General features: G+C 41.8%; 2 protein-coding genes across 5 annotated transcripts in view; one reads left to right on the top strand and one right to left on the bottom strand.

The window, feature by feature from the left end:
- The window catches only part of C20H6orf141 (chromosome 20 C6orf141 homolog), a 138,746-nt gene that overhangs the window by 28,677 nt on the left and 82,105 nt on the right, over positions 1-27,964 (top strand). The window lies entirely within an intron of this gene.
- Positions 1,083-27,355, bottom strand: RHAG (Rh associated glycoprotein). Of its 3 annotated transcripts, none has more exons than XM_006202154.3 (11): positions 27,216-27,355; positions 23,465-23,730; positions 15,487-15,670; positions 14,737-14,887; positions 13,062-13,209; positions 12,647-12,813; positions 10,780-10,917; positions 10,069-10,190; positions 6,669-6,742; positions 6,385-6,458; positions 1,083-5,474 (listed from the first exon to the last, which is right to left on the bottom strand). In XM_006202154.3, the coding sequence occupies exons 2-11, from the start codon at positions 23,610-23,612 to the stop codon at positions 5,400-5,402; spliced, it is 1,281 nt and encodes a 426-aa protein (XP_006202216.1). In that variant the 5' UTR covers positions 23,613-23,730; positions 27,216-27,355; the 3' UTR covers positions 1,083-5,399. The 3 variants fall into 3 exon arrangements, 2 of the variants coding, with proteins under 2 accessions (XP_006202216.1, XP_072800937.1); XR_012062106.1 differs by having other exon boundaries at positions 5,428-5,474; positions 6,556-6,742; XM_072944836.1 differs by lacking the exon at positions 10,780-10,917 and having other exon boundaries at positions 4,750-5,474.

The raw sequence follows: 27,964 nt of genomic DNA, 5'->3' as shown, positions 1-27,964 counted from the left end.
AAGTATAGTTGGTTTACAATGTTGTGTTAATTTCTAGTGTACAGCATAGTGTTTCAGTTATACATATATGTATATTCCTTTTCATATTTTTTCATTACAAGTTATTACAAGATATTGAATATAGTTCCCTGTGCTACACAATAGAACCTTGCTGTTTATCTGTTTTATATATAGTAGTTGGTATTTGCAAATCCTGAACTCCCAATTTATCCTGCTACCCTCCCCTTCCCCCCTGGTAACCATAATGGACATCTTTTAAATATTTGTAGGACTTTAGGTTACCAAAATTCCTACTTAAGATGGGGCGCAATTTGACCCTCAGAATTTGTCCCACTCTGGCAGGTAGCAGATAGAAATTATTATGTATTTTTTTTTAATAAAAAGTGCTATTGCTACTAATCCGTACGTTGACCTCTCTCACTGCATCCAAGACTACACACTGTCATCCTCTTATTGTATTTAGGAAGTCACTTCTGTGGACTATCTGTAGAGACACCGGAATATCAAACATTCCCAAGATTGCTTTTCAGGGAGCAAATAGAACTGAATTTGGGTTATTGAGTAATCTGTAAATATAGAAACATATGGCCAGTTATTCATGGAGGTGGCCACCTGGTCAATAAATTAGGATTCTTGAATATAGGTGTTGAGTACAGATAAAATCCACTGAATAAAATCTACTCTCATAACCTCCCTGCCTGGGCAGAGTTCTCTCAAGCTGTACAACCCACAGCTTAAAGACAGTTGGCAGACACAGAGGCTGGTAAGGCCTAAAAATGTGCAGATTTTCACCAAGCAAATTGTGATCAGTAATTACAAACTAGTCTCTCAGATTTGAATCGTGAGCCCAAAATAAGGGGAAAAAAAATACAGAAATAGGTCATCTGAGTCGAGTTTGAGATTTTTAATCAAATCATCCAGTGAATCTAAACGGTATTATTTACTGCTTTTAAGTGATTCGGGAATGGATAAGGCACATAAACATACCAAAAGAAGCATTCAGTGCCTCTGAGCTGGGCCAGGCCCCAGGGCTGCCCCTCAGGAAGAGGGGCGGGTTCCACTGGCCCAAGCCTGAGACAACAGGGGCGTGGAAAGCGGGAGATGGGGGCGAGGAGGGGCAGCGTTTTGCTGACAACCGGGCAACGACTCAAAAAAAGCAGTAGAGAGGAGAGACACATAGATGCCTTCCAGTCTATAAAAGAGAAAAAGGAAGAGAAATAAGGAAGAAAATTAGAACAGACAGAATGAATAAAGAAAAAGTATTCTAGGTTCATAGATAGCTATACAGTGTATGTAACATTTTAAATTTATGAATATTCACATGAGGAAGAAAATATCTACGTATTTAGCCTAAAATCCGCTTAGTCTTTAAAGTGGATGAGAGAGTCCCTAGCTTCGTTTTCGTATTCACTGTTGAACTTTATTTTCCTTTCCTCAGGGTGAATTTTAAACTGGTTCCCCTTACGTAATTGTAGCCCATAATCTGTAGAGCCCCAATATTCAGCAGAATCTGTCGAATAAAAAACAAGTTGAGTAAGCAGAGACCCAAATCAAAAAGATGATTGCAAGGGAGAGAAAGGGGCTGTTGTAACAGGCGAATGCTCTGGTCGTGATAACCTCGGCCAGCATCTTGGGAGTCTGTGCAGAGAGGAGAAAGCAAGGCCGGGAGGAAGAGGGTTCCTGGAAGTGGGCTGACAGGTGGGGCAGTGGCTCAGAGATTCTTCGCCCCCTACCCCCACCCCAAGCCCACCTATTCTGAGCAGGGAGATCTGCAGGCTCCTGCTGGGGGGTGGGCCAAAGTTCCGAGCCCTGGAGGAAAAGGAGAGCGACGCTTAACCAGTTTGTCTAACAAGCGTTTTGTTCTGATTGGTTGGTGAAGCGAGTAGTTGAGGTAATAACTTATGAGGCAGAGCATAGGAATTTGAGCCTGGCCTTGTCCTAGGTAAACAAAGGGCTTTTGTGAGTCTTACTGAATCAGATGGGGAAGGTTTTTTTTTTTTAAATCAATAAACTGTTTTGTTTCCTGGAGCACAGAATGGTGAGGGTTCTCTCATCTTGCCTGTGGCCAGAAGCACAAGGCTTGAGTGAAATTGAATGTTGCCAAATCCCTGTTACCTCATGATCGGCATGCTACTGGAAAACTTGTTTAAAACTAGACAAGGAATTAGGGACTAGAGGTCACACACGTGGCTTTATTCACCAACCTTTTGCTGTAAGGCCTTTGAGTCTGGTGATTGAAATTCCACCTTCTTCCGGCATAAACTTCACAAAAAGTGCATCGTCTAAGGTGTTCAGGTTCAGATTCTTTAAAGAACTTCCAGACACGAGATGAGCAATCTGCATGAAGAATCTTTCTAGTTTTTCCTGTTACTTTGCCGTCTTTATTGTTGCCTTGTTTCCACCTGATGCAAGAGCCGTTTTGTTTCCTTTCCTGTTGTATGTTGTTTCAGCACCTGGTCTTTAGAGTCTTTCTAATATATCCAACCAGAAGTGACCACTTCCGTTCACTGCCCTTATAAAACAAGTGAGCACTGGATTGGATGTTTTTGAAAGGTTTGTGTTAAGTAAGCTGGTAACGTGATTGTTCGCAGTCTGGCCTCAGCTCCGAGCTTCTGGGAGGTAACTGCGAACCCTCGGAATGTCCTGCCTGATAAAAGCGCATTGGGTTTGGGCCACCTGGACAGTCTCTGCTTACAGTGTGGTTGATGATGTGGGGTAACAGCCCAGTCTCTGCAGGGTGGAGACTTGAGGGCAGCCGCGAGAGTGGTCGGACACATCTATGTGACCCAAATGAAAACTCCGGAAACCGAGGCTGCGTGGTTTTCCTGGTGGCCCGTGCGTAGCGCATGTTCACGCGTCATTGCTAGGTGAAATGCGTGTGGCTCATGCCCCCGAGCTGGAGGGAAGTAAGTGGTCGATGTCAGAAGAGTGTGTGTGTGTGTCTGTGCATGTGTGTGTTTTGTGTTCAAGGTGTGAACGAAGAATACTGCAAACCGTATCAGTAAACAAAGAATGCTGAAGCCGTCATCAGCGGCTGCTGCCCCCCCCAACCCCCCCCCAGTGAGGACAGGCCTGCAGCCCGGCCTCTGCAGCCACTCACAATGGCACACTCTGAGGGGACTCAGAGTAGAAAGGACAGGATACTGGGCCTAGATACCTAGGTGCTTGTCAAAGGAATGAATTCGATGAGTCCAAACATTTGCTCCCTCCCATATATAGAAAAGCACTAAATTCTTTAACTTGAGATACCTGGTTTTCTTCAGTTAACAAGTGATCTTTTAATGTTCCACTACCTGGTCTTTGCTGTAAAACTCCTATATATCCTGGCTTCCCTCTTAGGAACAGTCCCTCAGAGCCATCTGAGAGGCTGTCATCCTGGGCTCAAAGGGGTTCGAGTCCTCATAAACGTCTGCCAAATAAAACATCACTCAACTTTTAGGCTGTGCACTTATTTCAGTCGACAAAGGCTTGGTTCAGCTGGATGCAGTTTTCTGTGTTAGTCTTGTGTTTCTTGCGAACAAAATCATGCCTAAGCAAACAGGAAATTTGTGCTGTGCTGTGGGGTCAGGCCTCAGAAGATGGCTTCTCTCTTGCTCTCTGTACATGGCCCTGCCAGGCCCTGCCTCACCCTTATCTTGTGCACATAAGTGCCTCCCGTCCTAAGCTGGAAGTTTAATCAGTAACTACCTGTGTGATTGGTCCAACTCCCACCTAACAACCATTCTAGCCCTTAGACAAGAATGTTCCAGTACCTTCGATCACTTGGTCATTGACAGGAAACAGCAGTGCTCACCCCAGTCCCCCTGACCCTTTCTGACATCCTGGCCCATAACAGCCTCCTCCTCCCCTGTGTAGTGAAGATTGCTGCTGTGTTCCGCCTGTGGTGGGCTGTCCACGGTGGGGTGTCCCTCCAGGACCTTTACCCCCGACTTGTAAGATTCCCTGTTCAATGAATCATTGATGTCTCTGTCACTACCCCTGGGTTGTTTCTTTACCCGCTGGGCAATTACAAGGGTTGCAGGATTACAGGGCGCAGCCCAACATATGCACATATTTCCTTATTTACACTGGAACAAAATCACATTTTCAAAAATAAGGCTTAAAGCACAGAATGCACTGTACAGAGCAGTATCTAGGTATATATTGAAATATTTGTAGATGCAAATGCACACACCCACATACTCATTTATATTTCCTATAACTCCAGCGGGGCGGAGAATCTAAATTCCGCTAAAAGCAACCATAACTTGGAGAAATGGCTGATTTCAGAGCTGGAACAGAGAAAGTGTAAAATGAGCACGTGTCAGAGGGTTGTAGGAATCAGTCTGAATAAGCAACTGCTGGCCAAATAGGGGACAGTTTGTAAGTTTTCAGATCTTGCATCCAGGAGCCAAAGACTGACTTTCTCAGTGACACTGAAGCTCATCCTGACAAGATTCCAGGACCTCAGAAACAGAAGAAAAAAATCTTCAAAGTTTCCAGAGAGAAGAAAAGTGTATGTGATTTCCCTAGGAATGGCTTTATAGGACTATGTCAGTTACCTTTTCTAAAACTCAATTCTTTAAAATGTATTCTCTAACATAAGACAATAATTTGATTTAAAAAAAAATAGTGAATACATAGTAAGTAACAATTTATTTGGATTGAATACAGACTAAATATGAGGAATGTGTGTGTGTGTGTCTGTGTGCTCGTTATTAAAATGAATTCTAACCACCAAAGAAAAAAGAGTCAATGACAAATTGCTTTATTTTATAATAACATTATAATTCACTGAAACTTTATACAAAACAGACTTTGGTCCAGATAGTATTTGAGCTCTTGTTGCAAATGGTCAACATGCAAAAGAAATTAAGCATAAGAATATTCAAATAAAGACATGACATTATTAACCTGACCATTTTTTAAATGAAGAAAGTACTGCCAAAAACAATCATATGACTGCTTTACAAACATATTTCTTTCTTATTTCTTATATAGATTTTTAACATAAATTATTATTTCATTGGCTTCAGTTTTATACATTTGGGACTGAAGACATAGTATGTACTTTAAGGAACTGACAAAATTAGAAAGTATTGGTTTCTTTATAAATCCTCCTCTATGTGGGGAAAAAAAAATACAAGAAAAGATGTGGAATGTTCGCCCTATACCCACCCCACTGGCGAGAGTAATCTGAGGGTTCTGTATAGAATCCATTTGACTATCTGTTTCATGAATCACATTTCTGTAACTAGATAGTCATTGGATACCAAGAGACAGCACCAGGTAATGTTAAAACATTTTCACACTGGACATTTGGGGCTCAGGATCTATCCATCGAGTCCATATTTTCAATGGGTGCTGCCTTTCTGTTTTGATTCTGGATCATGGGAAGAGGTGAGGCACCAGAATGGTTTTTAGATCTCAATTTCCTGATGGCTGTGGCCGCCATATTCCTGGAAATGATAGTCATGTTCTGTCCTCTGAGGGACCTTAAAAAAAAAAAAAAAAGATTAGGGCACTTTCTAGTTTCTTTCACTGGGTCTGTCCGAGGTTAGTATCGAAACAAAGATATGTTCTGTAATTATTATTCAAGCTTAGAAAGAACTGAGAATAAAAATTGTTTGAGATGGGAAAAACTGAAAGAACAAAAATCTTTATCCCACCCACCCTGACGATAGTCTCTTTCCCAGACCTGTTTGCTCTGAAAAATCCCATTGAACACATCCATGTATCTATCACTCTTAAATAATTTGGGAGAAAAAAATGTCAATGAAATAAAGAGGTAGAAACTGGAGGACTGAAAGAGGCTGATATTTTGTTATTCATTGAGCCTCTTGTTTTACTGACATTCTTCAGCCTCACATGTTCCACCTGTTTTGTCTACTTTTATTTATTTTTTTTAGGGGGTGGTGGTGGAGGTAATTAGGTTGGTTGGTTGGTTGGTTATTTATTTATTTATTTATTTATTTATTTATTTATTTATTTATTTATTTAATGGAGGTACTGGGGATTGAACCTAGGACCTCATCATGCTAGGCACGAACTCTCTCACTCTAACCCCCCGTTTCGTCTACTTTTATATGTGGTGTAAAATCTCACATGACCGCCCAAGATTCCTATGTTTTTACGAGGAGCTATTTTTTTTTATTGCTCTTGGAGGAGTGAGAGAGCCTTTGCCAACTACAGTCGGTCTTTTTCCTCCTCTAGTTTCTGCTCTGGAAAATACCGTGGGTTCTGATTTTCTCTTTCTGGACGCATTACCTACTATCTCAGTTCCTCTCTATAAACAGGGAGTTCAGTTTCATCGCGGGGATGCCGCACAGACACCTGGGCTTGGTGGGCAAAACTCTCCCTAGTGTCGTCACCGTGTGCACCCTTGGTGAGAACACTCTCCGGTACCTTCCAGTAAACGGCATCATCATAGCAGTCCTGGTCGGCCGGCTGCCCCCAGACGGGTATCCTTAGAATCAAACCTGGGCAGGTGGGGAGAAGAGCAGTTACGATGCGGAAGAGGGAACCAGCTTGCCGGGTAATCGAAATACTGTTAGAAAGTCACCCCCTTGAGCTTACCTGATTCCTGCCAGAAGTTTAGAAAAGTTATAAGTTTACCGATCGATACGTTTCTTAACGCCGACTACGCTGAGAGCACGAGGTACAGGGAAGCGTTCACTTTTCATGCTCACCTGTGATTAGCCCGCCGCCAATTGCTGTTGCGATGGAAGTAAACAGCGCTGCCGCCTGCCGGTCCATGGAGTGCCTAGGAGGCCGAGAGACTTGAACTGTTTTTTTTTTTTTTACTTTATTTTTCTGCTTCTTATACTTTAAGAAACATTTTTTAAAAAATGGAAGTACAGTCAGTTACAGAGACGCCGGCAAACAGATCTCATCTGAAAGCGTGCACGCCCGCCACCTTCCGGCCAGAGTGCAGCATGACACACCAGCAGAAACATTTGTTAGCAAGTTTCCTTTTTATTTCATCATGTATTTATTTTCTTTGAAACTCTGATCAACGTTCAAAAATTCTTATAAGCACTTAAGCAAGAGCCACCTTTTTCTTTAGGGATGATGAAAAGAGCTTCCTTAGAATGGGTTTCGAATTTTCTAGAAATCTGCGATCTGAAATATCTATTGAGTACTTGCTGTGTGCCAGCTTCCCTTCCAGGCACTGAGGGTCGAGCAACATAGAAAACAAACATGAGCTGCCATCATCTCTCTTTTCCCCATTTCCCCCAAAATAATTGTGATGAAATTCAAAAATCGGAAAAGCTGATTTTAGCATGGATGGTAGGGACAACTCAATAAATGTATCTTTGTATCTTAGAACTAGTTACCTTCAAATGAAATGAGTGAAAAAATGCCTTATAATTTGGGGAATGGAAGAATATGATAAAACTACTGAAATGCGTTAGGGTGTCACAGAGTGACAAATAAACTAGGAAGGCGGAAATCTCCTTAAGCACAGTGCCTCACTCTGAAAAGGCAATTAACAGAGTTGAAAGAACAGATGAGTGATTGCAGGAAAGCAAACCGCTGGACCTGGAGATTGTGTCGTTTCTTCCTCATCATTCAAAGGAAAGAATGCACTAAACTCAGATTTCCTACCCCCCTCCCTTTATTTGAAGGGTTCAGTTTTTTTTCTACTACAGAAAAAATGATGCTCAAAACACATGATCACTAAAAATATTCAAAACCGCTAATTAAGAAAGAGGAGGGAAACAGTTTAATTTTCCTCCAATCCTTTCAGTTTAAATATGTAAAATATAAACAAGTATTGTTATAAAAACACAGTTATGTCACGATACTGATTTTCCCATTAAATCTTTTTTTTTTGTTGAGAGGGGAGGTAGACTTTATTTTATTATTATTATTATTATTATTATTATTATTATTATTATTATTATTATTATTATAATGGCACTACTGGGGACTGAACCCAGGACCTTGTGCATGCTAAGCACACGCTCTACCACTGAGGTACACCCTCCCCCCCCATTTAATCTTAATGTCCTTTTATGTCAGTAAATGTAGATCTGGATCATAATTTTAATTGCTACAGAGTATTACACTATACAAATATACTGTAGTTTTTGGCCTACAGATTGGATATTTAGGTTTCTGATGTTTCCTATTTTAAAATATGTTTCATATTAAAACATGTTTCATATTTAAAAATTTTTAAGTATTATTATTCATTAAATCTTTATACATTTGATAACCGAAAAATGATAACTGGTTTTAATTCGCATTTTTTAGTTACTAGTGAGGTTGAACATTTAATACATACTTAACTAATCTAATTTTCTTCTTTTGTAAACTGCTGTTAATTTGGCCAAGATCTTTTACAATATTAAAAGATATTTTTGACAAAACATACTCCATGATAAAATAGGCTTGGGAAACTCTGGGGTAAACAAAATTAACAGCACTATTAGAATTAGGCTGCCATAATTTGCAAAAATGTCCCTTAAGTATATCAACTTCTCCTTGTTCTAGGTTTGCCAAGAAACCTGATTTGCATTTCGGTATTCTTATCAGACCCATGTGAGTAAACAGACTTGGCTCATAGACAAAGTATTTTCTCTGCTGTGTGAGATACATGTGAATCCACACACGTGGATGGTGCCTTCCAAGGCTTGCCTCCCTCAACTCCCCCTGAATGAATTAAGAAGTTGTTGCTAAGCCTGAATAACCAAAGACTAGACTCTCAACCTGGAACCTACCCAAAATCTGGCCTGCCAGTGAGACCCAGCCAGATAGACTTGTTTTATTGCATCTGTAGAGCTGGTCCAGGCATGCTGCTCAGAAATTCCTCCGTTCCTAATCCTGAGGCACCTCTGAAGAGTCTGCAGAGTATTTACACGCTGCAACACTTAGGAGTTGAACTCATTAACTCAAGCTTCTGTCATGCTTGATTTGCATTAAAATACATTAGTGTTTGGTCTCCACCCTCTGTTGGGTCCTGGAAAGAACTAAAAGGAGATGTGGATATTTCTGGGGTTGTCCTCCAAATTTGCAAAAGGAATTAAGAAGAAAAAAAAAAAAAAAGAAAGAAACGGGTCAACTATAACCAGGAAGGAGGAAGTAAATATTCTATTCGATTCAGCAAGTTTTTCAAGTATTTATCATTACTGGTCCTAACACGGTTATTTTTTCATCTGCTAAAATTGAAGAGAAACATTCTTTTCAAATTCTGCGACTCCAGCCAGTGGTCTCGTTGAAATGCTTTCAAGCACACGTTCACCTTTTCTCCATGCTTTTAACTGGCTTTAAAAATTGGGCATTTTGATTCCTCCTGTGGTACTTCCTGAGTGACTGGGACTCTGGTCTTCCCAGCTGTTTTGCATGGATGACATTTATATCAAATTGTTCCTATTATTGCCTAAAAAGGTCAGCTGATGGCTTATGAGATCACTTCCATTCTGAATTTGACTGATGGCTGTTCCTCCTCTGACCACGTTAAATAAATAGTGATTCCAACCTGGGGAAGAATCTTGGTCTTTTAGAGCCTAGAAGGGATTTTAGAGACTTAATAATACAATTCTCTCATTTTTCGGATGAGAAAACTGAGAACCAGAAAGGTTGAGTGGCTTGTCAAAGACCATAAGCACTTGGTAGCAAAGTTGGAGACATACGCCGGCCTTTGTGATCCCCCAGATCCAGCTGATTTCCACATTATGCTAACTCGCTCTTCTTTGTGTGGACTGGATGGAGAGGTTGCTCAGTGCATCACATATGCCCTAGGCACCTGATTTTGGTGGGACCGAGTAAAGAGAAAGCCTACTGTAATCTGACTGTGACGAGCACATTGTCCTATCAGCTAGGAGACAGTTGCCTGTGGCAGAGAAATTTAAATTAAGACCATTCACTGAAAAAAAAAAATCATTAATAACGTTGGTTAAGAAACATCTTCCAACACAACTCTTATTCTCTCAGTTGTGTCTCTTTGGCTTCAACAAGGACAGTTCTTACAAACATGGTCTGGACAGCTAAAGAAAAATCTCTCTGATCACTGGCTTTCTCAAACAGTGAGAGTAAAAAAAGCACTTGACCTTGGGAGACAGAAAAATCCCTTCTTGCACTCACCTGTCAGTTTCTCCCACAGCTATGGCCAGGATGCTTGCGAGGCCTCCTATCACACCAGGTAAGCCGTGCAGGTTGTGGACCCCACATGTATCGTGGATCCTCAGTTTAGTGGTGAACAATGGCTAGAATTGTAAAAAGAGGAAGCTTTATTCTTTTGATAGCTGTAGAAAGCTCTGTAACTGAAGCAAATGAGCATGCAGGAAAAATTTATCTGCAGTTGCCCGTTCATATCTGAAACCCACTTACAACAAAGAATCGGAACACACTGGTGGCAAAACTGCTCACTTTAGTCTTAGGTAGACAGATTTTAGGTGAGTGACTTCAAGTCCTACTCATCTTTACTCACTGATGATATCCTAAATCCCCTGCAAAAGGGCTCAGAGTCCTTAATTATACAAAACAAACACCACGAACAACAAACCCTTTCAAGGAACTCCCTGGAGGAAAGTAATACAGCTACTTAACGTTCAGACCGTATTAAGTTAACACATAACTTAGTAGCTGATATCCACAAAGGAAGGCAGGAAAGAGTAGAAACCACGGGACCACTGACACACAGGCAATATTTCAACTGCAGGCAAAGGAAGGCAAAGGATCCCCAACCAAGGAGAGGTGCACAGGAAAGGACTTTTCATAACTTCTCTCTGCCAGCGGGATGTGAGATGATGGGGCAGATCCAACGTGTGACTCAGAGTGCCTGTTCATACTTACGGTCAGGTACTTGAACCCGAGCACCGAGACAATTCCTGCAATGCTCCCAATGAGCATAGAGAAGTAGGGGTGAACCACCATATCCGCACAAGCGCCCACAGCCACGCCTCCGGCAAGGGTAGCGTTCTGAATGTGAACCTGTGTGCGGCACAGAAACGTGTGCGAGGTGAGCTGAAAGGGGCAGGGTCCACAGCAATTTTGGATTCAGTGGTTCCCATGAACACTCTTCAGTTGGAATGGCTGTGGATTCTTTTTTTCTTTTAATACATATTTTTATGGCAGTATAGTCAGTTTACGGTGTTGTCAATTTCTGGTGTACAGCACAGTGCTTCAGTCATACATGAACATACATATATTCATTTTCATATTCTTTTTCACCGTAAGTTACTGCAAGAGATTGAATATCGTTCCCTGTGCTGTACAGTAAGAACTTGTATATCTATTTTATACATAGTAGTTAGTATCTGCAAATCTTGAACTCCCAATTTATCCCTTCCCCCTCTAGATCCTTTTTTAAGAAGAGGGTTCTTTGTAATTCCAGAAGGTCTTCCTTCCTAGTAGTTGACATTTGGTATCTTTCTTGCAGGGTTCCTTGGTTGTACGTGGGAGACAGGTCAGTGAGACCAATGTGGGGAAGGATGTGAGCAAATCAAAAGAATGCATAGTGGGAGGGTGAGAGGGTTTACAGCAATTATTCTGGCAGTGTTCTGCCTCTTTATGCAGCTTTGGAATGCATTTGTGGTTTCCATGAGCCGAAAAAGGCTCATGGCTGCTGTGTGCTTTGCAGAGTTCATGATAGCCCAGTAACCAAAGAAGGGATATACAGACATTGAAACGTACGCATCATTCATCAAAGACAATAGCTTTCTCATGTGTCACTCTACTGAGAACAGCTGAGGACAGAGAAAGAGTAACCAGTTCCCATTTACCAGAATTCCTTGGAAAAATCATATTCTGGCTGTTCTGCTTGAGGAGGAAGGGTTATCAGTACTTTTAAAAGAGAACCACAGAGCTGTACATGTGCAGTTGCTTCTTTTTATTGTTTTCAGTTTTCTTTCAGGAAACTGAAATACACGTCCTTAGCTACGCTTAGAAATATTACAATATCCCTTTTCTCCCTCAGCTTAGAAAAGAAGAGTGGTTGCTTTGAGAATTATTCCTTCTCCGCCATTTCTCTCTATCTCATAGGCGAGAAACTCAAAAGATCATTTTGGGGGGGGGTGGGATTTAAACAATGCTTTATTTTGAGTTAGTTTTGGACCTGTAAAAGTTGCAAAACTATTGCAGAGTTTCCATGTATACCACGCCCAGTTTCCCCCAATGTTAACGTCTTACATAATCCCAGAACTAGGAATTTAGCATTGGCGTACCTCTATTAAAGACCTGATTAGAATTTCACCCGTGTCCCCACCAACGTCCCTTTTCTTTTCCAGAATCCTGCTCCAGGTCCCACATTGCATTTAGCTGTTACTCCTTTGAGAGAAATTTGCTGGTAGAAAATTAGAATCACCTTGTACTCTCCCCGTCTCTTTTTCTACTCTTGAAAAGCCCTGTTTCTAGGAAAGTTTTTCTAAGAAATCGGGCAACACTTAGCTCTATCCTTAAAGAAATATGCTTCAGATCTTTGATTTTTGCACGACTATATTCCCTACTAGGCCGTAAATTCCTTGGTCACACTTTTACATTCGCCAGGGTACAAATTTGAAGAAGAAATGAATGGTTCATGCTGTTTTCAAATGATTCTCCAAGGTCTGCCATGCTGTGATTGGTTCTGGCAGCTCGGCAGTGATGCAGAAGTGAACCACGCATCCGAACAGCCATCAGGGTTGCTTAGTGAAACTTCCACGGGGGTTATCAGACCACTTACCATATTAAGCCTGTTTCCGGGCTCAAGGAGGCTGGAGAACGCAAAGACGCTGACGACGCAGGCAGCCAGAGAGAAGTACGTGTTCACCATGGCCCTGTGCTGGTTGACTCCAGGGTCAGCGAGGGCAGAGTTAAAGCTGGGCCAGAATATCCACAGGAAGAGTGTTCCTGCAGTAAACCACACAAAGGGCTCTCAGTTCTGCATATGGAAGAGCATCCAGGGCACTGACAAGGTATCTCTACTTTGAGGCTTTGCTACATAAGAGCTGGGGGAAAACTGGGGCACGGAGCCAGCATGCACAAAAGTAGGACTCAGAGTAGGACGTTCCTTGTAGAGCATCTTTGTGTCTGTGTCGGTGTTAACTTTCCCATGTGTCCAACCAGACAGACATGAGTCAGGCAGGTTCACCACTCACCAATCATTGCGAAGATGTCCGAGTGGTACACAGACTCCTCATTGGGATGCCTTTTTCTCAGTGTTGGTCGATACAAGACACCAGCTACGGCCAGACCGAAGTAGGCTCCAAAGGCATGGATGGTCATTGATGCTCCAACGTCAGAGGCCTGAGGGGGCAAAACATTCACGGAAGTAGAGCCGAAACTCTCTACAGGAGGAAGGCCCATTGCTTCCCTGGTTAAACAAACTAACAAAGAAAGATCCAGAGAGAGAATGAATGTGTCAGAGAAAGGGAGTGAAACAGGATAGGGAACAAGAAAAAGCACAGGGTTTGGAGCCACATAGCACTGACTTTCAGTCCCGGGTCAGGCGCTGCTTTGGTGTGACTTTAGACAAATTACTTCTCTGAATCTCCAGTTCTGTAAAACGGGGAAGCATTACCCAGCTGATGCAGCCGTGGTGCGAGTTAGGTGAGACCATGTGTTTAAAGTGCTAGGTCCTCAGTGGACATTCAAGACATTTTAGGTTTCGTCTGCAGGTTAGGGAGATTGTCAGCAAAATAGGATGCATTGGACTCGATCGAAGCAAATGTGCTTTTTGCCTTCGCTTGACCTTGCAGTGAAACCTCACTTAATTGCAGCTCAAAGACTTGAAGCTTCACAGAGCCTGGGTTGTTCGCATCTTTCTTCACTCGGCTGTGATGGTGGGAAGACCAGCGGAGGGCCAGGATTCATTTGAAGAAATATATTTGAGGTCTGTCTCTAGGACACTGAATAGATTTGATCCAATCTTCTACATTTCCTGTCTCTAGAGGGAAAGTTCAGAGCGCCAAAGCCAAGACATCACCCTGTGCTTATTAAGATAGGAAAATGATACACATGTATTCATTTATTTAAGGTATTCATACTTGACAAACTCCTCTGTACCTTTCAGGTCCCGCTTAGCTGTCACCTCCTCAGAGAGGCCTTCCTTGATTCCACAAACTAAATTAGGTCTTACAGCTATACTCTCAGCCCCTCCATTTCATAGCATGTACTGCAATTAATAATAATATTTGTGTGTGTGTGTGTGTGATTCTATGGGTAGGTGGTTGAATGCATGATAATTTGTCATTGAATCACTAACACATGACAACAGAAAATTGTCAGAAATATTTGTTATTGAATTAAATGCTCTGTAGAAGCATAAACAAAATACTGGAGAGTGCCCAGGAATATTCTATTTCTTTTCCTCGGGGGGAAGTCAATGAATTTTTCATGGAGGAGAAGAAATTTGATCTAAGCTTTTATAAAAGTCTTTGAAAGGGCTGTTCACTTCGTGGTTGAAGTAAAAGTAGGAATTAATCATTGATAGAACATATTTTAATAAAAAGAGCTGTAGAGCTCGACGGTTCTGTATTTGAGTCCAGATTCAGGCAAGTAAGTCATTTAGCATCTGTGATGATCAGTTTTATGATGTGTAAGTAGTCACAACATAATACCGACCTTACACTGTTGTGGTGACGATGAAATTAGGTAGTGCTTATAAAAACTCGTGGTTTACAGTAGGCACTCAAGTGAGGACAATTATTACTACTTGCTATGGTATCACTGTCACCAAGGTTCGTCCGTCCCTGCACGTGGTGGGTGTCCAGTACGTGTTGTGATCAGAAGTGATGCTCGAAGCTAGGAAAGTGGAACTCTCCTACGCCTTACCAAAAGTCTCGCGCCAACCGCGTACTCATTGCCAGCAAAGACAGCGATTTCTATAATTGTCATGATCAGCATTTGCACAGGACTCGTTTTTCCCAGGACAGCTCCAAAAGAAATCAGAACTGTGGCTGCACTGAAGTCGGCGTTTATCATGCTGAGGGAGAAAGAAAGAAGGCACTGAAGAATCATGCACACCTAAAACGTGAGCGTTGTAACGGACCAGCGTGCAAGGCCCCTTTCCCCACCCGTCCCCATGAGGTGCTTCTCCCAGGCCGACCCTCATCCTCTCCCACCGCCTCGCCCACCCCCACCCCCATTCGCCAGACAATCCTCTGTTGCTCCAGCATTTCCTTTATTTTAACCTATCTGTTCTCTATCTCATTTAGGGTTTTACCTTATTTTTGGCCATTGGATACATGAATTATGTTCTAGGGTGTCAACATTTCAAAAACAAATCTCAGAAAAGTTACTGGTGGAGGATTTTTCCTTCCTGTAGCTGTGGTGGAAAAAATATAATAATTTTATAGAAGGGGATTTCTCACACCCTGAAGGTCAAATCAGAGAGGATATAGACATGAATGAATGATCCAGCTCAGGAGAGCAAGGCGGTGATTGAGATCCTTGGATTCCCAAGGATTTTTTTTTATCATCGAAAGGAGACAATGTGCAAGCTAGTTCAGAGGCTGTCAAGAGACCAAACAGGGAAACAATTGCTCTGAAAACACAATGGCTGGAAAAATAAGCGATGCTCACTTTCTGATTCCAACGCGCGTTTTCTCTCCGTTGCTGTACAGGTAGCCCTGGACAAGGGTGCCCCACTGGAGACCCAGAGCAGCGATGAGCAGGTTGATGCCCACACTGCTGAAGCCATATTTCTTCAGGAAGGTCATGACAAAGCCAAACCCAGCAAATATCATAACGTGTATATCTTGGAATACTGCAAAAGAGCAGAGGGGATAAAAACAAAAAAACCCGTGTAAGGGGAGCACTAAGAAAGCATTCCATCATAGTGTATTCCATTTATTAGGTGCAACATCCTTTTCAGAAAACACTCCAAAGGCAGAATTAACTGGGCAGCTGAAGATGCGGTTCCAGTGCCAGCTTGGCTCACTTACCAGCCATAGTAAGACCTTGGGCAAGTTATTCAGTGTATGAGCCTTTTCTTGGAAGCCTATGCACTGTCATACCAGTGTGTCTTTTATGCTCTCCTTGAAGCGTTTTCCATTAGTTTCCACCCGAGGAAACCTTTGCAAAACACAGTGCAAGCGTCAACCGCTCTTGCAGCCTTCCCCAGTGCTCCCAGGGAAAATGAATATTTCCTCTTGTCTTTCCCAAACCTCAGCTTTAGTGCGTGTCACGTTGCATTACCACCTATCTCACAGGCACCACGCTGTAACCGTTATTTGGTGAGATGTCCATCTCCTGCTCTAGATTGTGAATTTCCTGATTGGAGAGATTAAGACATATTCATCCTTTGCTCCCCTGAGTCTGTCATAAAAGCCTACACGCAGGAAGAGAGGGAGTAACGACTAAATGAATGAGCCTGCAGTGTTTATTTGTCCATCAAATGGGTGTCCTGTCATCAGCCCTGGAAATCCTACCAGATCGTTATTCAAGTCATATGGGATAATGCCCTCTGTTGACACTTTCTAAACCAATGTAAGGAGGGCTATATCCTCTTGAGGAACAAATACTTGACCTGCTGTCTGGAGATGTAGGCTCAGGTCCCCCAGTTCTGTCACATGACTGTGTGACATTGGACAGATCACGTGTTCTCTGGGGGCTTCTGTGTTCTCATCTGCAGTACTGAAAAGGCTCTATTTCACAGAGTAACTCTGAGTGGGATGATACCCTCTATGGGAGGGAGTATGCAATAAAGCACTGTATAAGTCAAACGTATGATCAAACGTTGGTAAAAACACAGGCTCTTCCCTCAAGAAATTTACAGCTTAGTTGCCAAGACCTATGTTAGGCTGAACCACATGAAATTGACATTTTTGCATTGAAACTGCCAATGAAAACAGTTTGACTATGGGCGATTTCGTAGGGTTCAACCTATCATATATGCACAAAGCAAACTGAGATCAAACTGGGAACAAACATAAAACCAGAGAGAAATAAAAAACATTTAAATGTTGAATTAATGTGAGCCATTGTGGCCAGAGGTTTAAGTGGAAGGAGGCACAAGGGGGGACATGCCTAGAAATTGATCTCAGAGGAAACTAATATTAGAATCCAATTAATTTGATCAAAGGGTGGAGTCAGGATTTGAACCCAGGCTTGACTCCACCAAATTGTCCCTGCATTGAGCAACGGTAGGGGTGTAAGGATGAGCAAAACAACGTGTAGGCCACCCAGGCACTCAGCCCAGTCTCTCCCCATTGGCTCTCTCTGCTTCTTTTCTACCATCAGGTTTAGGAGACTGTGTTTGAGATTGGAGACCATGCCACTCCGGCTTGTCTACTGTAAGGGGGGCTGTGATGCACAGCCCAGATATGCCCTGTGGGACTTGAAATATTTATTCCTTCTGTTTCCCCTGGCTGCCGGGAGTGCTGCTGGGTGACAGCTCTCAGTTCCCTCTGGTTAATGCCTTTGTCTTGTCCAGGTCACGGCCCTTCCCTTGGGCAGCCTGCGCCCAATGACGGGTTCACATAAGCATCCCCTTGCCTTGGGAAGGGCCGCCTGAGGCTTGGCGATCCCACTCCCAGAGTTCCCCGTGGGGTCCGCCGAGGTTACTTTTTCTGCCCAAACCTGCTGCTGCACTACCACGGGGGTCCATCGTAAGGCACCCCCCCGAAACCTCGTTTCAGACTAATGTCGCTCTTAGTCTGTAGCACCTCCCCTGTGGGCGCCCCTCGTCTCTGCAGAACTTCCCTGACACAACTCGTATACCACATTTTTTTCCTCAAACTTTGTGAAGTAAATTGGATAAGCCAATGTGCGGCAGAGATCACACCTGGAAGTGGATAAAGATGCTGTCTTTCCAAAGGTACCCATAGTTGGAAAGGGCTCGTTGGAGGTGTGGGGACTTACCCTACAATCTTATGCTATGATCAATACCAGGACAGACACCAGTTGGTGTCGTTGACTGAACCTCTGGGGTCCTTCGGTGGTCTGGAAGCTAGTCTGACTTTGTATGTGTGCAGCAAATGTAAGAATAGGGAGAATGTGAAAGCTGGACCAAACTTCATGATTCAGGTTCACAGAGCGTTGCTACTCTGGACCCCATCCTCACAGTGAGCTTTTGGTCGTTTTGTTGTTCATTGGCGCCACTTCCTGAGAGTCAGCATGAGGGAGGTGAGAAAGAAAAACAGATCTGAAGATTCTCTTTCCTCAGCAGCTTTGGGGGAGGTCTCAGAGAAGAGGATGCTGCAGGTTTTTTTTTTTCCCTAGTGAGATAATGCAGATATGCAAAAATATCTGACTTATCCCTCCATACGAGATGTCAACCCTCACCCCACGTCTACCCAGAGAAGTTCAGTATTGGGATTTGATCTGACCTGTCAATGGGCAATTGTCAACTAACATCAGCCTGTTCAACTTTTGAAACATAGGGGACCATATGCATTCATCTTCCTTTACAAATTGTTTTGCCACCATTTAATTTTTATACGTAAACATTTGATTCAGATCATAGACTAAGTGAGAGTGGAACTTAGAGGACACGCATGACTCTTACTAACAGGTTATGACTTTGCTAAACCTGTCTGGAACTCAGTTTTCTCGCCCTGAAGGAACGGTTGGGACTGGGTGAAATTCCAAGACTCTTCTCTCTCCACAACCCGTTCTTTTTATTTTATTTTGTTTTTAGGTCAGACTCTAAGGTCCAGAGAAGTTAGGTGAGTTGTTGAAAAATCACTAAGCTAAAAGAAAGATAAGAATCCAGTCTTACTGACTTCACTTTTTTTTTTCATTATACTGAGTTCTTCTTCTAAACATTCTTTTCTTTTTTCCTAGAGTACTCTTGCTCCTCCTGGAATCTGCTGATTATAAAATGTGCAGTAACCAACTAATTTAAAAATCGTTTTAACTAATTTTGTGATGTCTCACACTGAGAGTGATAATTCTTCAGATTCTTTCTCCCTCCCCCTTTGATGGAAAACCAGACTTTTTTTTTTCATTTTATTCCTAATTTTTATTGTACAAGTTTTTCATACATATGGAAAAGTAGTAGAATAGAATAGTGGACACTCATGTATCCATCACCTAGATTTAAGAGCTGTTAACATTTTGCTCTATATCTGCTTCATCTACTATTTGTTCTTATTGAATTATTTTGGGGTAAATTACAGACATCATGTCTCACTCCTAAATACTTAATGCATCCCTAAAAATTCAAGGACATTTTCCTACACAATCACACCACCATGATCATGCTAGCAGATAATCATAATTTCTTATTATAATATAAGAACTTATATTCCTATTTTCCTAGTTGCTCCCAAAATATCTCTTACAGCTGATGGAAAACCAGACATGTTATACAGGGAAGGAGGAATGTCTGTATTAACTGAGCTCCAATGTTTTTCCCTCCCGCTAATCTAATTCTTGTTACCGCTTTTCGCCACAAGGGGGCTTAAGAACCTCATCTATTATTTAAGTCGCTGAAGAGGGTTTACAAAGTGGTGAAGGCGCTTGATGGGTAATGATCCTGTGTAAAAGGGATGGATAGACTTCTAGGAGCATTTTGTAATAAAGTAAAAAAAAAAAAACCCTGTAGTGTTAGACTTGTGTGCATGGAAGTAGTTAAGGTCCATCATTGTTGTAGTTTAAAAGTTGTACGCGGAGTGATCTATTCCACGTCCCAAGGCAAGCATGAATAAAATTAGGTTAAATGTAAAAAGAAAAAAAAAAGGTATGGATAGAAAGGTTTATAAACAATTAGGATGTTGTATTATCTTTCATGCTGCTGTAGGAATTTTTTTGTGGGTAGGGACTAGGGAGAGGGCTATGAGTTTAATTTTCTGGTCTCAGACTCAGCCAATTGAAGGAATAAAGCATCCTATTTATGGAAGGAAAAAGAAATTTCTTTCGTGGTTGGAATGTTTGTGAAGTCTTGTGACAGATTTTAAGGACTGCCCAAACTTGTCTAAATCAGATACTCCCAAGAGAGCGCAATTTTCGTGTCCAGAAGTCAACTTGGCAAGGTCTGGTATTTTTGTTCTATATTTTACTGCCACGTTCGTCTTGGACTAGGATATCTTATAGGTCCTGATAATTCATCATCTGTAAAATGCAACTGATTATTCCAACTTTCCCTCTACTACCATCAACCAACCAACAAAATGAAGCAGAATCCTCTTTCCCCTCTATTTTCTATGGCAGTCTGCTGCCTAGAATGCCTTCTCCAGCCCATAGCCAACACTTAGTTTACCCGGCCGACTTCTGGGCACCCTTCGACAGCCAGATGCGCCGCACGGTGTTGCCAGGCTTGGCTGTCACCCTGAGGGGTCCCTCTGGCCTTATTTCATTTGCTCCTGTGCCTGTCTGTCTCATTCCTCTCTGTGCCCCTTATCATTTATTCAGAGAGTCTACCCAGGGGACACTGGCAGGAAGGCACTCCTGGGAGGAAGTGGGCGCAAGTGTGAAGACAGGAATCACGACGAAATGGCTCATCTCTAAGACACCCCCAGCAGCAAGCCTGGCTCCTGCAGCTGTTCAGCAAGTTCCTCAGTTACGCATGGATACACGGCTCACGGGGTAGGGCCACTGAGAATGCATCTGATTGGGCTCTAGGGCTCTTCATGGCCAACCCTTTGCTGGGTGCCATGGAAGCCAAAAACCGTGGAGGAGAGCTTGTTGCTCAAATGAGTTTCTCTGGGGTCAGTCGTGACCTGCAGCGTGATAGTCAGGCGTGTCCCCACAACCATGGTTGTGCCCTGGGATGGGTGCAAAGGCCAGGGCTGCAAGACATCGTTCTTTTTTTCTGCTGTTCTCAAAAGCACAGCAAGAATGCGAGTCAGAGAGAGGGAGGGATGAAGAAACTTTTATTCACTGGTTTTATTTAAAATTTCAATTAAAATCACATTTTATTTATTTGCGAAACATTCCTGACTTTCACTACACTGCACCTGAAAACTGTTGCTACACACTGCGAGCTCCTTAGGCAAGCCCTGAGCCTTCTCTGTGCCTGAATCCGCGCACTTGGCACAGTGCGTGGGGCTAGGTGGGCACCCCAAAGTGTTTGCTGACTTCACTTGAAGTCTGCATCTTAATGAATGAATATTTATTAATCTCCTTGGGGGAGGGTTTAGCTCAAGGGGTAGAGCGCTTGCTTAGCATGCATGAGGTCCTGGGTTCAATCCCCAGTACCTCCATTATAAATAAGTAAATAAATAATTAAACCTAATTACCACCCCCAACAAAAAAATAAAATTAAATAATCTTCTCACCAGTGACTCATGCTCTTAAGTAAGTTTTGTGTAGCTCGATTCTTTGAAATATAGGAAAAAATATATACGTAGAAGAGTACAGTCGTGTAGTTTCTAGGGCTGTTCTACAAAATACTTCGCAGGAATAATATAACTAAACTGGAAAATTAGTATTAGCCAGAATTTATTTATTTCTTTATTTTTTAGTTTTCTTATTTAAAAAAAATTTTTTTAACAGAGGTACTGGGGATTGAATCCAGGACCTTGCACATGCTAAGCACCTGCTTTACCGCTGAACGATACCCCACCTCTAGAGAATTTTAGATCTTGAGAGCCACGTTAAGGAGGAGAGAACTTTTAATTTTGTATAGGCGGGCTTACGGAGGGCACTTTGAATGAGTGAAGACTACCTTCCTTGTGAAACTTCACTTTGTGTTCTCCCTTCCTCTGCCCCCAGCCCATGTCCTGGCCTCACTGCCCTGACAGCGAGGGAGAGCTCGTGGTGTGTGAGCGTGTACTTGCTACATGTGTTTAATCTGGCTTTCCTCATTGGAATATGAACTTCATGGACTTTGCTCCTTTCGCTTGTTTTGTTTTATTCACTGCCTAGAGTCTAGGGCCTTGAAGATTGCTTGACAAGAACTGGGAACTAAATAGATATTTTCTTAATGGAATCATAAACCAAATGAATTTCCATGTTCCTTGCAAGCGGAGTGTAAGGGTCACGCGGTTGCTAGGCAATTGAAAAAAATGGCCACGTTTATGAATTCTTCTCTCCAACTTGGTTTTTTCCTCAAATTCTGAGTTGAAGTTTTACCTACCAGCTATGACCCTGGGACTGAGAGAATTCAGCTTGATTATGCAAATTATGAAGCTCTTAATCTTTTAAGATAGTTTTATTTTGAATAACACTACACCTAGATGACTATTTTTGGCATTTTGTCTTTACACTATGCTGCAGCTCTTCCTTCACCTATGTATCAAACAGTGGGGTCTTAGAATAAAGAGGTCTCATTTGTTTTACCTCTGAATAAGTTTGCTTGGTATATAGGAAAAATATTTCTCAAACGAGTAAATGAAACGTACAAAAGCAGATGGTGCTGAACAGACTCCTGTTCCGTGCTGGTGCTCTCTAACTTGCAGACTATAAACTTATTTAATCAAGAACCTTTTGAACTAAATTGCTTTGCTGTACACCTGAAACTAACATGGTAAATCGACTACACTCCAATAAAAAAAAAATAATTACAGGCAAAAAAACCCCAAAACAAACCCTTTTGGATATCTGTGTAGTGCAAAAAGAACTCGATTTGGAGCCTGAGTCTCTGACTTATGGTCCTATCTCTGCCCTTAACTTGCAAACGTGCATTTTTGCTGAGTCACTTAGTAACTCAAGGTCATAGTTTCTACTGAAAATACTCCTCATTATATAAACGCCCTCAGGAAATGCAAGAATGAGAGAACAAATGTCATATTGTTTTTAAAAAGCTCAGACACATGTTCTAGAACGATGATAAATCTTATTACTATTTTCAAACATTTAACAAACTAACAGAATTTAACATTTAATAGATAATAAATAATGAAATTATTTGTGCCTCATTAAAAAAAAAAAAGCCAGTCTGTATAATAGTTATATTTACCACCTCTCTGCCTGGTTAACAAGGTGATGAACATGCCTGGCTCATAATAGGCAGTCAGTAAATAGTAGTTTTTATTGCTTTGCTAACCATTTTATAGCCTGCCCTCCCGGATGAGAAACTAAATCCCTTCTTTCCTTCAGTTACCATTCGAAGGGAAGGGTTCTACTTTTAAAATATGTTAGGTGCGCACACGTTTCTTCTCGTCCCAGAGGAACACACTGCCTTCCTCTCAGAATATTATAAAACCCTCACTGCATCCGTCACATCCTGTATTATCCTTAATACCCCTTCACATCCCTTAGGGCCCCCGCATGAAACCCAGACTCTTCTCAGTATTCCATTTTGTTTCTACTTTTTTGCCTCCAACGTTACCTTTGACACTTTTTTTTGGGAGAGGGGAAAGGGATTTTTATGCCTTGAAGAACCAGTGAGCAAGGGAAAAATAAGGTCATTTAGCATCATGTAGGCAACACCAAAAAACTGATCAGTTAAATTTTCAGCTACTTGTTCTGATGTTTTAATAGACACAGATTCTATCCAAATGCATTAACTACAGAGACCGGATGCCACAACATGAACTTACAATACCTTTAGCATTCATCACTGTCACAGAATTCCATGGGAGCTCCAGTGTGGAGCTCAAGCCATTACAGTATTCAAAGGCTTCACATTCTGAGAACCCCAAAACCCAGAATACGAAGGCGATCGCTTACTCACACGGATACAAGTCAAGGGATCCATTCACGTGCGTGCTAAGTGACTGGGTGCCGGTGATCTGATCCGTTTCATACTCAACAAATACTCCAAATAAAATAATCATGGTAACCTCCAGGCCAATGGCGATGAGAGAGAATTGGAACCTCATGTTTGTGGCAAAGGACAGAGGCACACTGAGGGCTTCGTAGGCTGTGGGAGGTTGATAAGGACAGACGGACAGCTCTGTGTGTGGAATTAGGCTGCACGTTCAAGGCACTCCAGTGACACTGCAAGAAAAAAAAAAAGGGCAAGACTGGTGAAAACGCCCCATCCACTGGGGAGAATCATGCTGTGTAACTGAATTGTTCTAAATGCTAATCTGAAGAAAATACAATAGAGATTGGAAGAAGCCAGCTGATGGGAACGAGCTATGGTACCAAAGTGTCTAGAATCTTACTTAACTTCAACTCAGCAGAAACGTGCTGCTTACTGTGTGCCCAGCACTGAGCTAGGCGCTATTGGAGACACAGAACGAAATACAGCACGGGTCTATCGACTTCCTTGGGAAGTTAACAGTCTCTTTGGGAAGACAGAAATCTAAGCTAATGATTCTTTAAAAACAGACAAGCAATATAACAGTGTTTATTAAAATACCGGGTAACATAAATAAGTCAGCAATTCATTTTGTCCTGGGCCAAGAATACGATTGTGAATGAAATGATACTGATCGGGAAATTAAAAAAAGTAAGTAAGACTTTGCCAGTAACAAAGGAAAGAGGAAATAGCATAAGGCTTGGAAGAACATGGCATATGTGAGGGACAGCAATTGGTTAAGTAAAGCTGGACCACAGGAGAGGTGGGAAGGAGGAGGGGATAAAGCTGACATGGGAGCTGGGCTGGGTTGTAAAGGACCTTGCGTGCGGTAACGAGACGGCTAGACGTTGAGCTCAGCCCACGGGCAGAAAGGAATACACAGCGCTCTAAGAAGCAATTGTGCTTACTGAGCACACCGTTTTTTCCGGAATCCTTATGCAGCTTCGCACAAATGTAAATCTATGAGAATACGCAAATATGTTGGGGTGTCTTCTTAAAAAAAAAGAGCATGGTCTTAAACAGGGACAGAATTAATCCAGTCACGTGTGAAATTGATGCTAGGCTATTTCTGCTGCCAACCTGGGATTGTTCTTCTAGCAGAGTAGACCTGTATTTGAGACCTTACAGTTAGCAGGTAAATGAAATTATTTTCACTGAACTCCATTTCCAAAAGGTTCCATTCAGAATATAAAGGAGGAGCGAGAATGTGCAAATGACCACTAGGCCAAATTCTCCATCATAAACCAATGTTTCCAAGAGGAAGGGGCCAGTTTTTCTTTTTTTTTCCTTTTTGTCTTTTTGTTATGTTTTTCCACAATAGACTGTGAGATATGAAGACTAAATGACCTCTGATCTTTTACAAAGCTGCAATTCAAAGATTTTGAAAATGGCTGTTTCCATTGTCCCTGATCTGCGCAACCGGAGTGGGTTCGGATGGTTTATGTGGGTTCCCTACTTTGATTTCTGGGTTTGTAGTCACCCAAGGGTGCTCATGAGAACTCCAACACATTCTAAATGCAGAGTATTTTTAAATTTATTTTTATTGAAGTATGATTGATTTACAATGCTGTGTTAGTTTCAGGTGTACAGCAAAGTGATTCATATATATATATATATATATATATAGCTCATATTCCTTTCCATTATGGTTTATTACAGGATATTAAATATAGTTCCCTGTGCTATACAGTAGGTCCTTGTTGTTAATTCCATATATAGTACTTTGTAACCATTAATCCCAAACTCCTAATTTATCCTCCGCTTTTTCCCCTTGGGTAACCATAAGTTTGTTTTCTATGTCTGTGAGTCTGTTTCTGTTTTGTAGGTAAGTTCATTTGTATCTTTTTTTTAGATTCCACACGTAAGTGATGTCATATGGGATTTTTCTTTCTCTTTCTGACTTACTTCACTTAGAATGACAATCTCCAGGCCCATCCAAGTTGCTGCAAATGGCATTATTTTACTCTTTTTAATGGCTGAGTAGTATTCCATTGTATAAATATGCCACAACTTCTTAATCCAGTCATCTGTCAGTGGACATTTAGGTTGCTTCATGTCTTGGCTATTGTATACAGTGTTGCTGTGAACAATAGGGTGCTTATATCTTTTCGAATTAGTTTCCTTTGGATATGTGCCCAGGAGTAGGATTGTTGGATCCTATGGTAACTCTATTTTTAGTTTTTTAAGGAATCGCCATACTGTTTTCTATAAAGACTGCACCAAACCACATGCCCACCAACAGTGAAGGGGGGTTCCCTTTTCTCCACACCCTCTCCAGCATTTATTGTTTGTGGACTTTTTAACGATGACCATTCTGACTGGTGTGAGGTGATACCTCGTTGTAGTTTTGATTTGCATTTCTCTGATAATTAGCAGTATTGAGGACTTTTTCCTGTGCCCATTGGCCATTTGTATGTCTTCATTTGGGAGATATTTGTGTAGGTCTTCTGCTCGTTTTTGATTGGGTTGTTTGTTTTTTTGTTATTAAGTTGTATGAGCTGTTTGCATATTCTGGAAATTAAGCCCCTGTCAGTCACGTCATTTGCAAATATTTTCTCCCATTCCATAGGTTATCTTTATGTTTTGTTTATGGTTTCCTTTGCTGTGCAAAAGCTTGTAAGTTTAATTAGGTCCCATTTGTTTATTTTTCTTTTATTTTATGGCCTGGGTAGAATGCCCTAGGAGAACATTGCAAAGATTTCTGTCAGAGAATATTTTGTCTATGTTCTCTTCTAGGAGATTTATGATGTCCTAATGTTTAAGTTTTTAAGCCATTTTGAGTTTATGCTTGTGTATGGTGTGAGGGAGTGTCCTGACTTCATTGTTTGCATATGGCTGTCCAGCTTTTCCAACACCACTTGTTGAAGAGGCTGTCTTTTCTCCATTGTATAGTCTTGCCTCCTTTGTTGGAGATTACTTGACTGTAAGTGTGTGGGTCCAGCAGTAACTTTAATATTGCCATTTGCTCTCTTATTACTCATGTCAGTGAGGGATTATCAGCAGGATCTCTGTGGCTTGGGCAAAACCAGTGGTCAAGCCCAAGGCTGGGAGGGACCAAATATCTGGCACATACGACACACGGCACACAGTAGTGTGACCTTGAAGATTCCAACAGTTTTTAAAACACTTATTTCCTGAAGTTCTTAACCACAAAGGGAACAGGCTGGAGAGAAGAGGAGTTCTAAAGCATAAATGGTTAGTGGCAGCTCCTCTTCCAGTGCCATTTGTAGACTTTCAGGATGTGAGGTCAATCTGAAAAGTGATGGGTGAGCCATGATCTCATCCTAGGCTGATCCTTAACTTGCTCTGTGGCTTCAGGAAAGAGCCATCATTTCTGTATCTTCACTTCTGAGTGTATGGCAAATGGGATAACGGTTATATTAGAAACTTTAATTTGAGTTTGCGTTTATCTTGTTAGACAAGACTCGTTGAAATAGGACCACTGCCACTTTTAAATTGTCTCTCTCTCCCCACCTTTGTGAATCTACAATAGAGGGATATTAGAGGATAAAGGTACTGGGAGATTTTCAGCATTATGTCTATTCTGTATACTGAGTTAGGTGCCCATTTACCCACATTTAATCCCATCACAATGGGATCTATTTTTCTATTTTACAAATTGAACTTGCTCCAATGACTTTAAATACTGAAATAATTACTCAAACACCAAGCTGCCTACCGGTATGAAGTCCAGTGACTCCCTTTTTAGTGCTTCTTCAATATTTCATTTCCAGAAAGAGATCGTGGGCTTTATTTCATCTAATAGGATGGTCAGTCCATCTTCTCTTCCCAGTGGTGAAAAGACCAGAACATTTTTTTTTTTTTGCTGCCATATGTGGCTAGTAAAGAAAATAAAATGCAGTCGCTGTTATCCCACTGTACAAAATTAAAATAGAGAACAAAGAAGAAGGAGGCGATGGCAGAGGAGGAGGGCGGGGAACAGAAACTTGCGTCTTGGTCCCAGGGAGATCCCGCCTGATTAGTGCCTTGGCCGTTGGGCCCAGGGGAGGACACAGCTTAAATGAAGGTGAAGTCATGTCAACAGGCACGCTTTCCAGCAAGCTGCTTTTCAAAGATAAGCTTGGAACTGAAGGACCTCCCAGAAAATGACAGGCCTTTTTTTTTTAGTTTTTGAATTTAATTTACTTATTTTTTTTTTTTGGTGAGGAGGAGGTAATTAGGTTTATTTAGTATTTATTTACTCTTAGAGGAGGTAGTGGAAATTGAACCTAGGATCTCATGCATGCTAAGCATTCGCTCTACCAACTTGAGCTATACCCACCCCTCTGACAGGCCTTTTTTAATTTATTAATTTTTCCTTCCAGAACTTGGTCTCTTTCCCACTGCGTTTATCAATGTGCCTCAGCTAACTGAGCATCTGGCACTAATAATATCTTCCCAGTAAGCGTTCGGTGGCCTTTTTAACAT

This window comes from Vicugna pacos, chromosome 20 (genome assembly GCF_048564905.1).
Source record: "Vicugna pacos chromosome 20, VicPac4, whole genome shotgun sequence".
Taxonomy (NCBI): domain Eukaryota; kingdom Metazoa; phylum Chordata; class Mammalia; order Artiodactyla; family Camelidae; genus Vicugna; species Vicugna pacos.
This window is presented reverse-complemented; position numbering and strand designations above follow the sequence as displayed.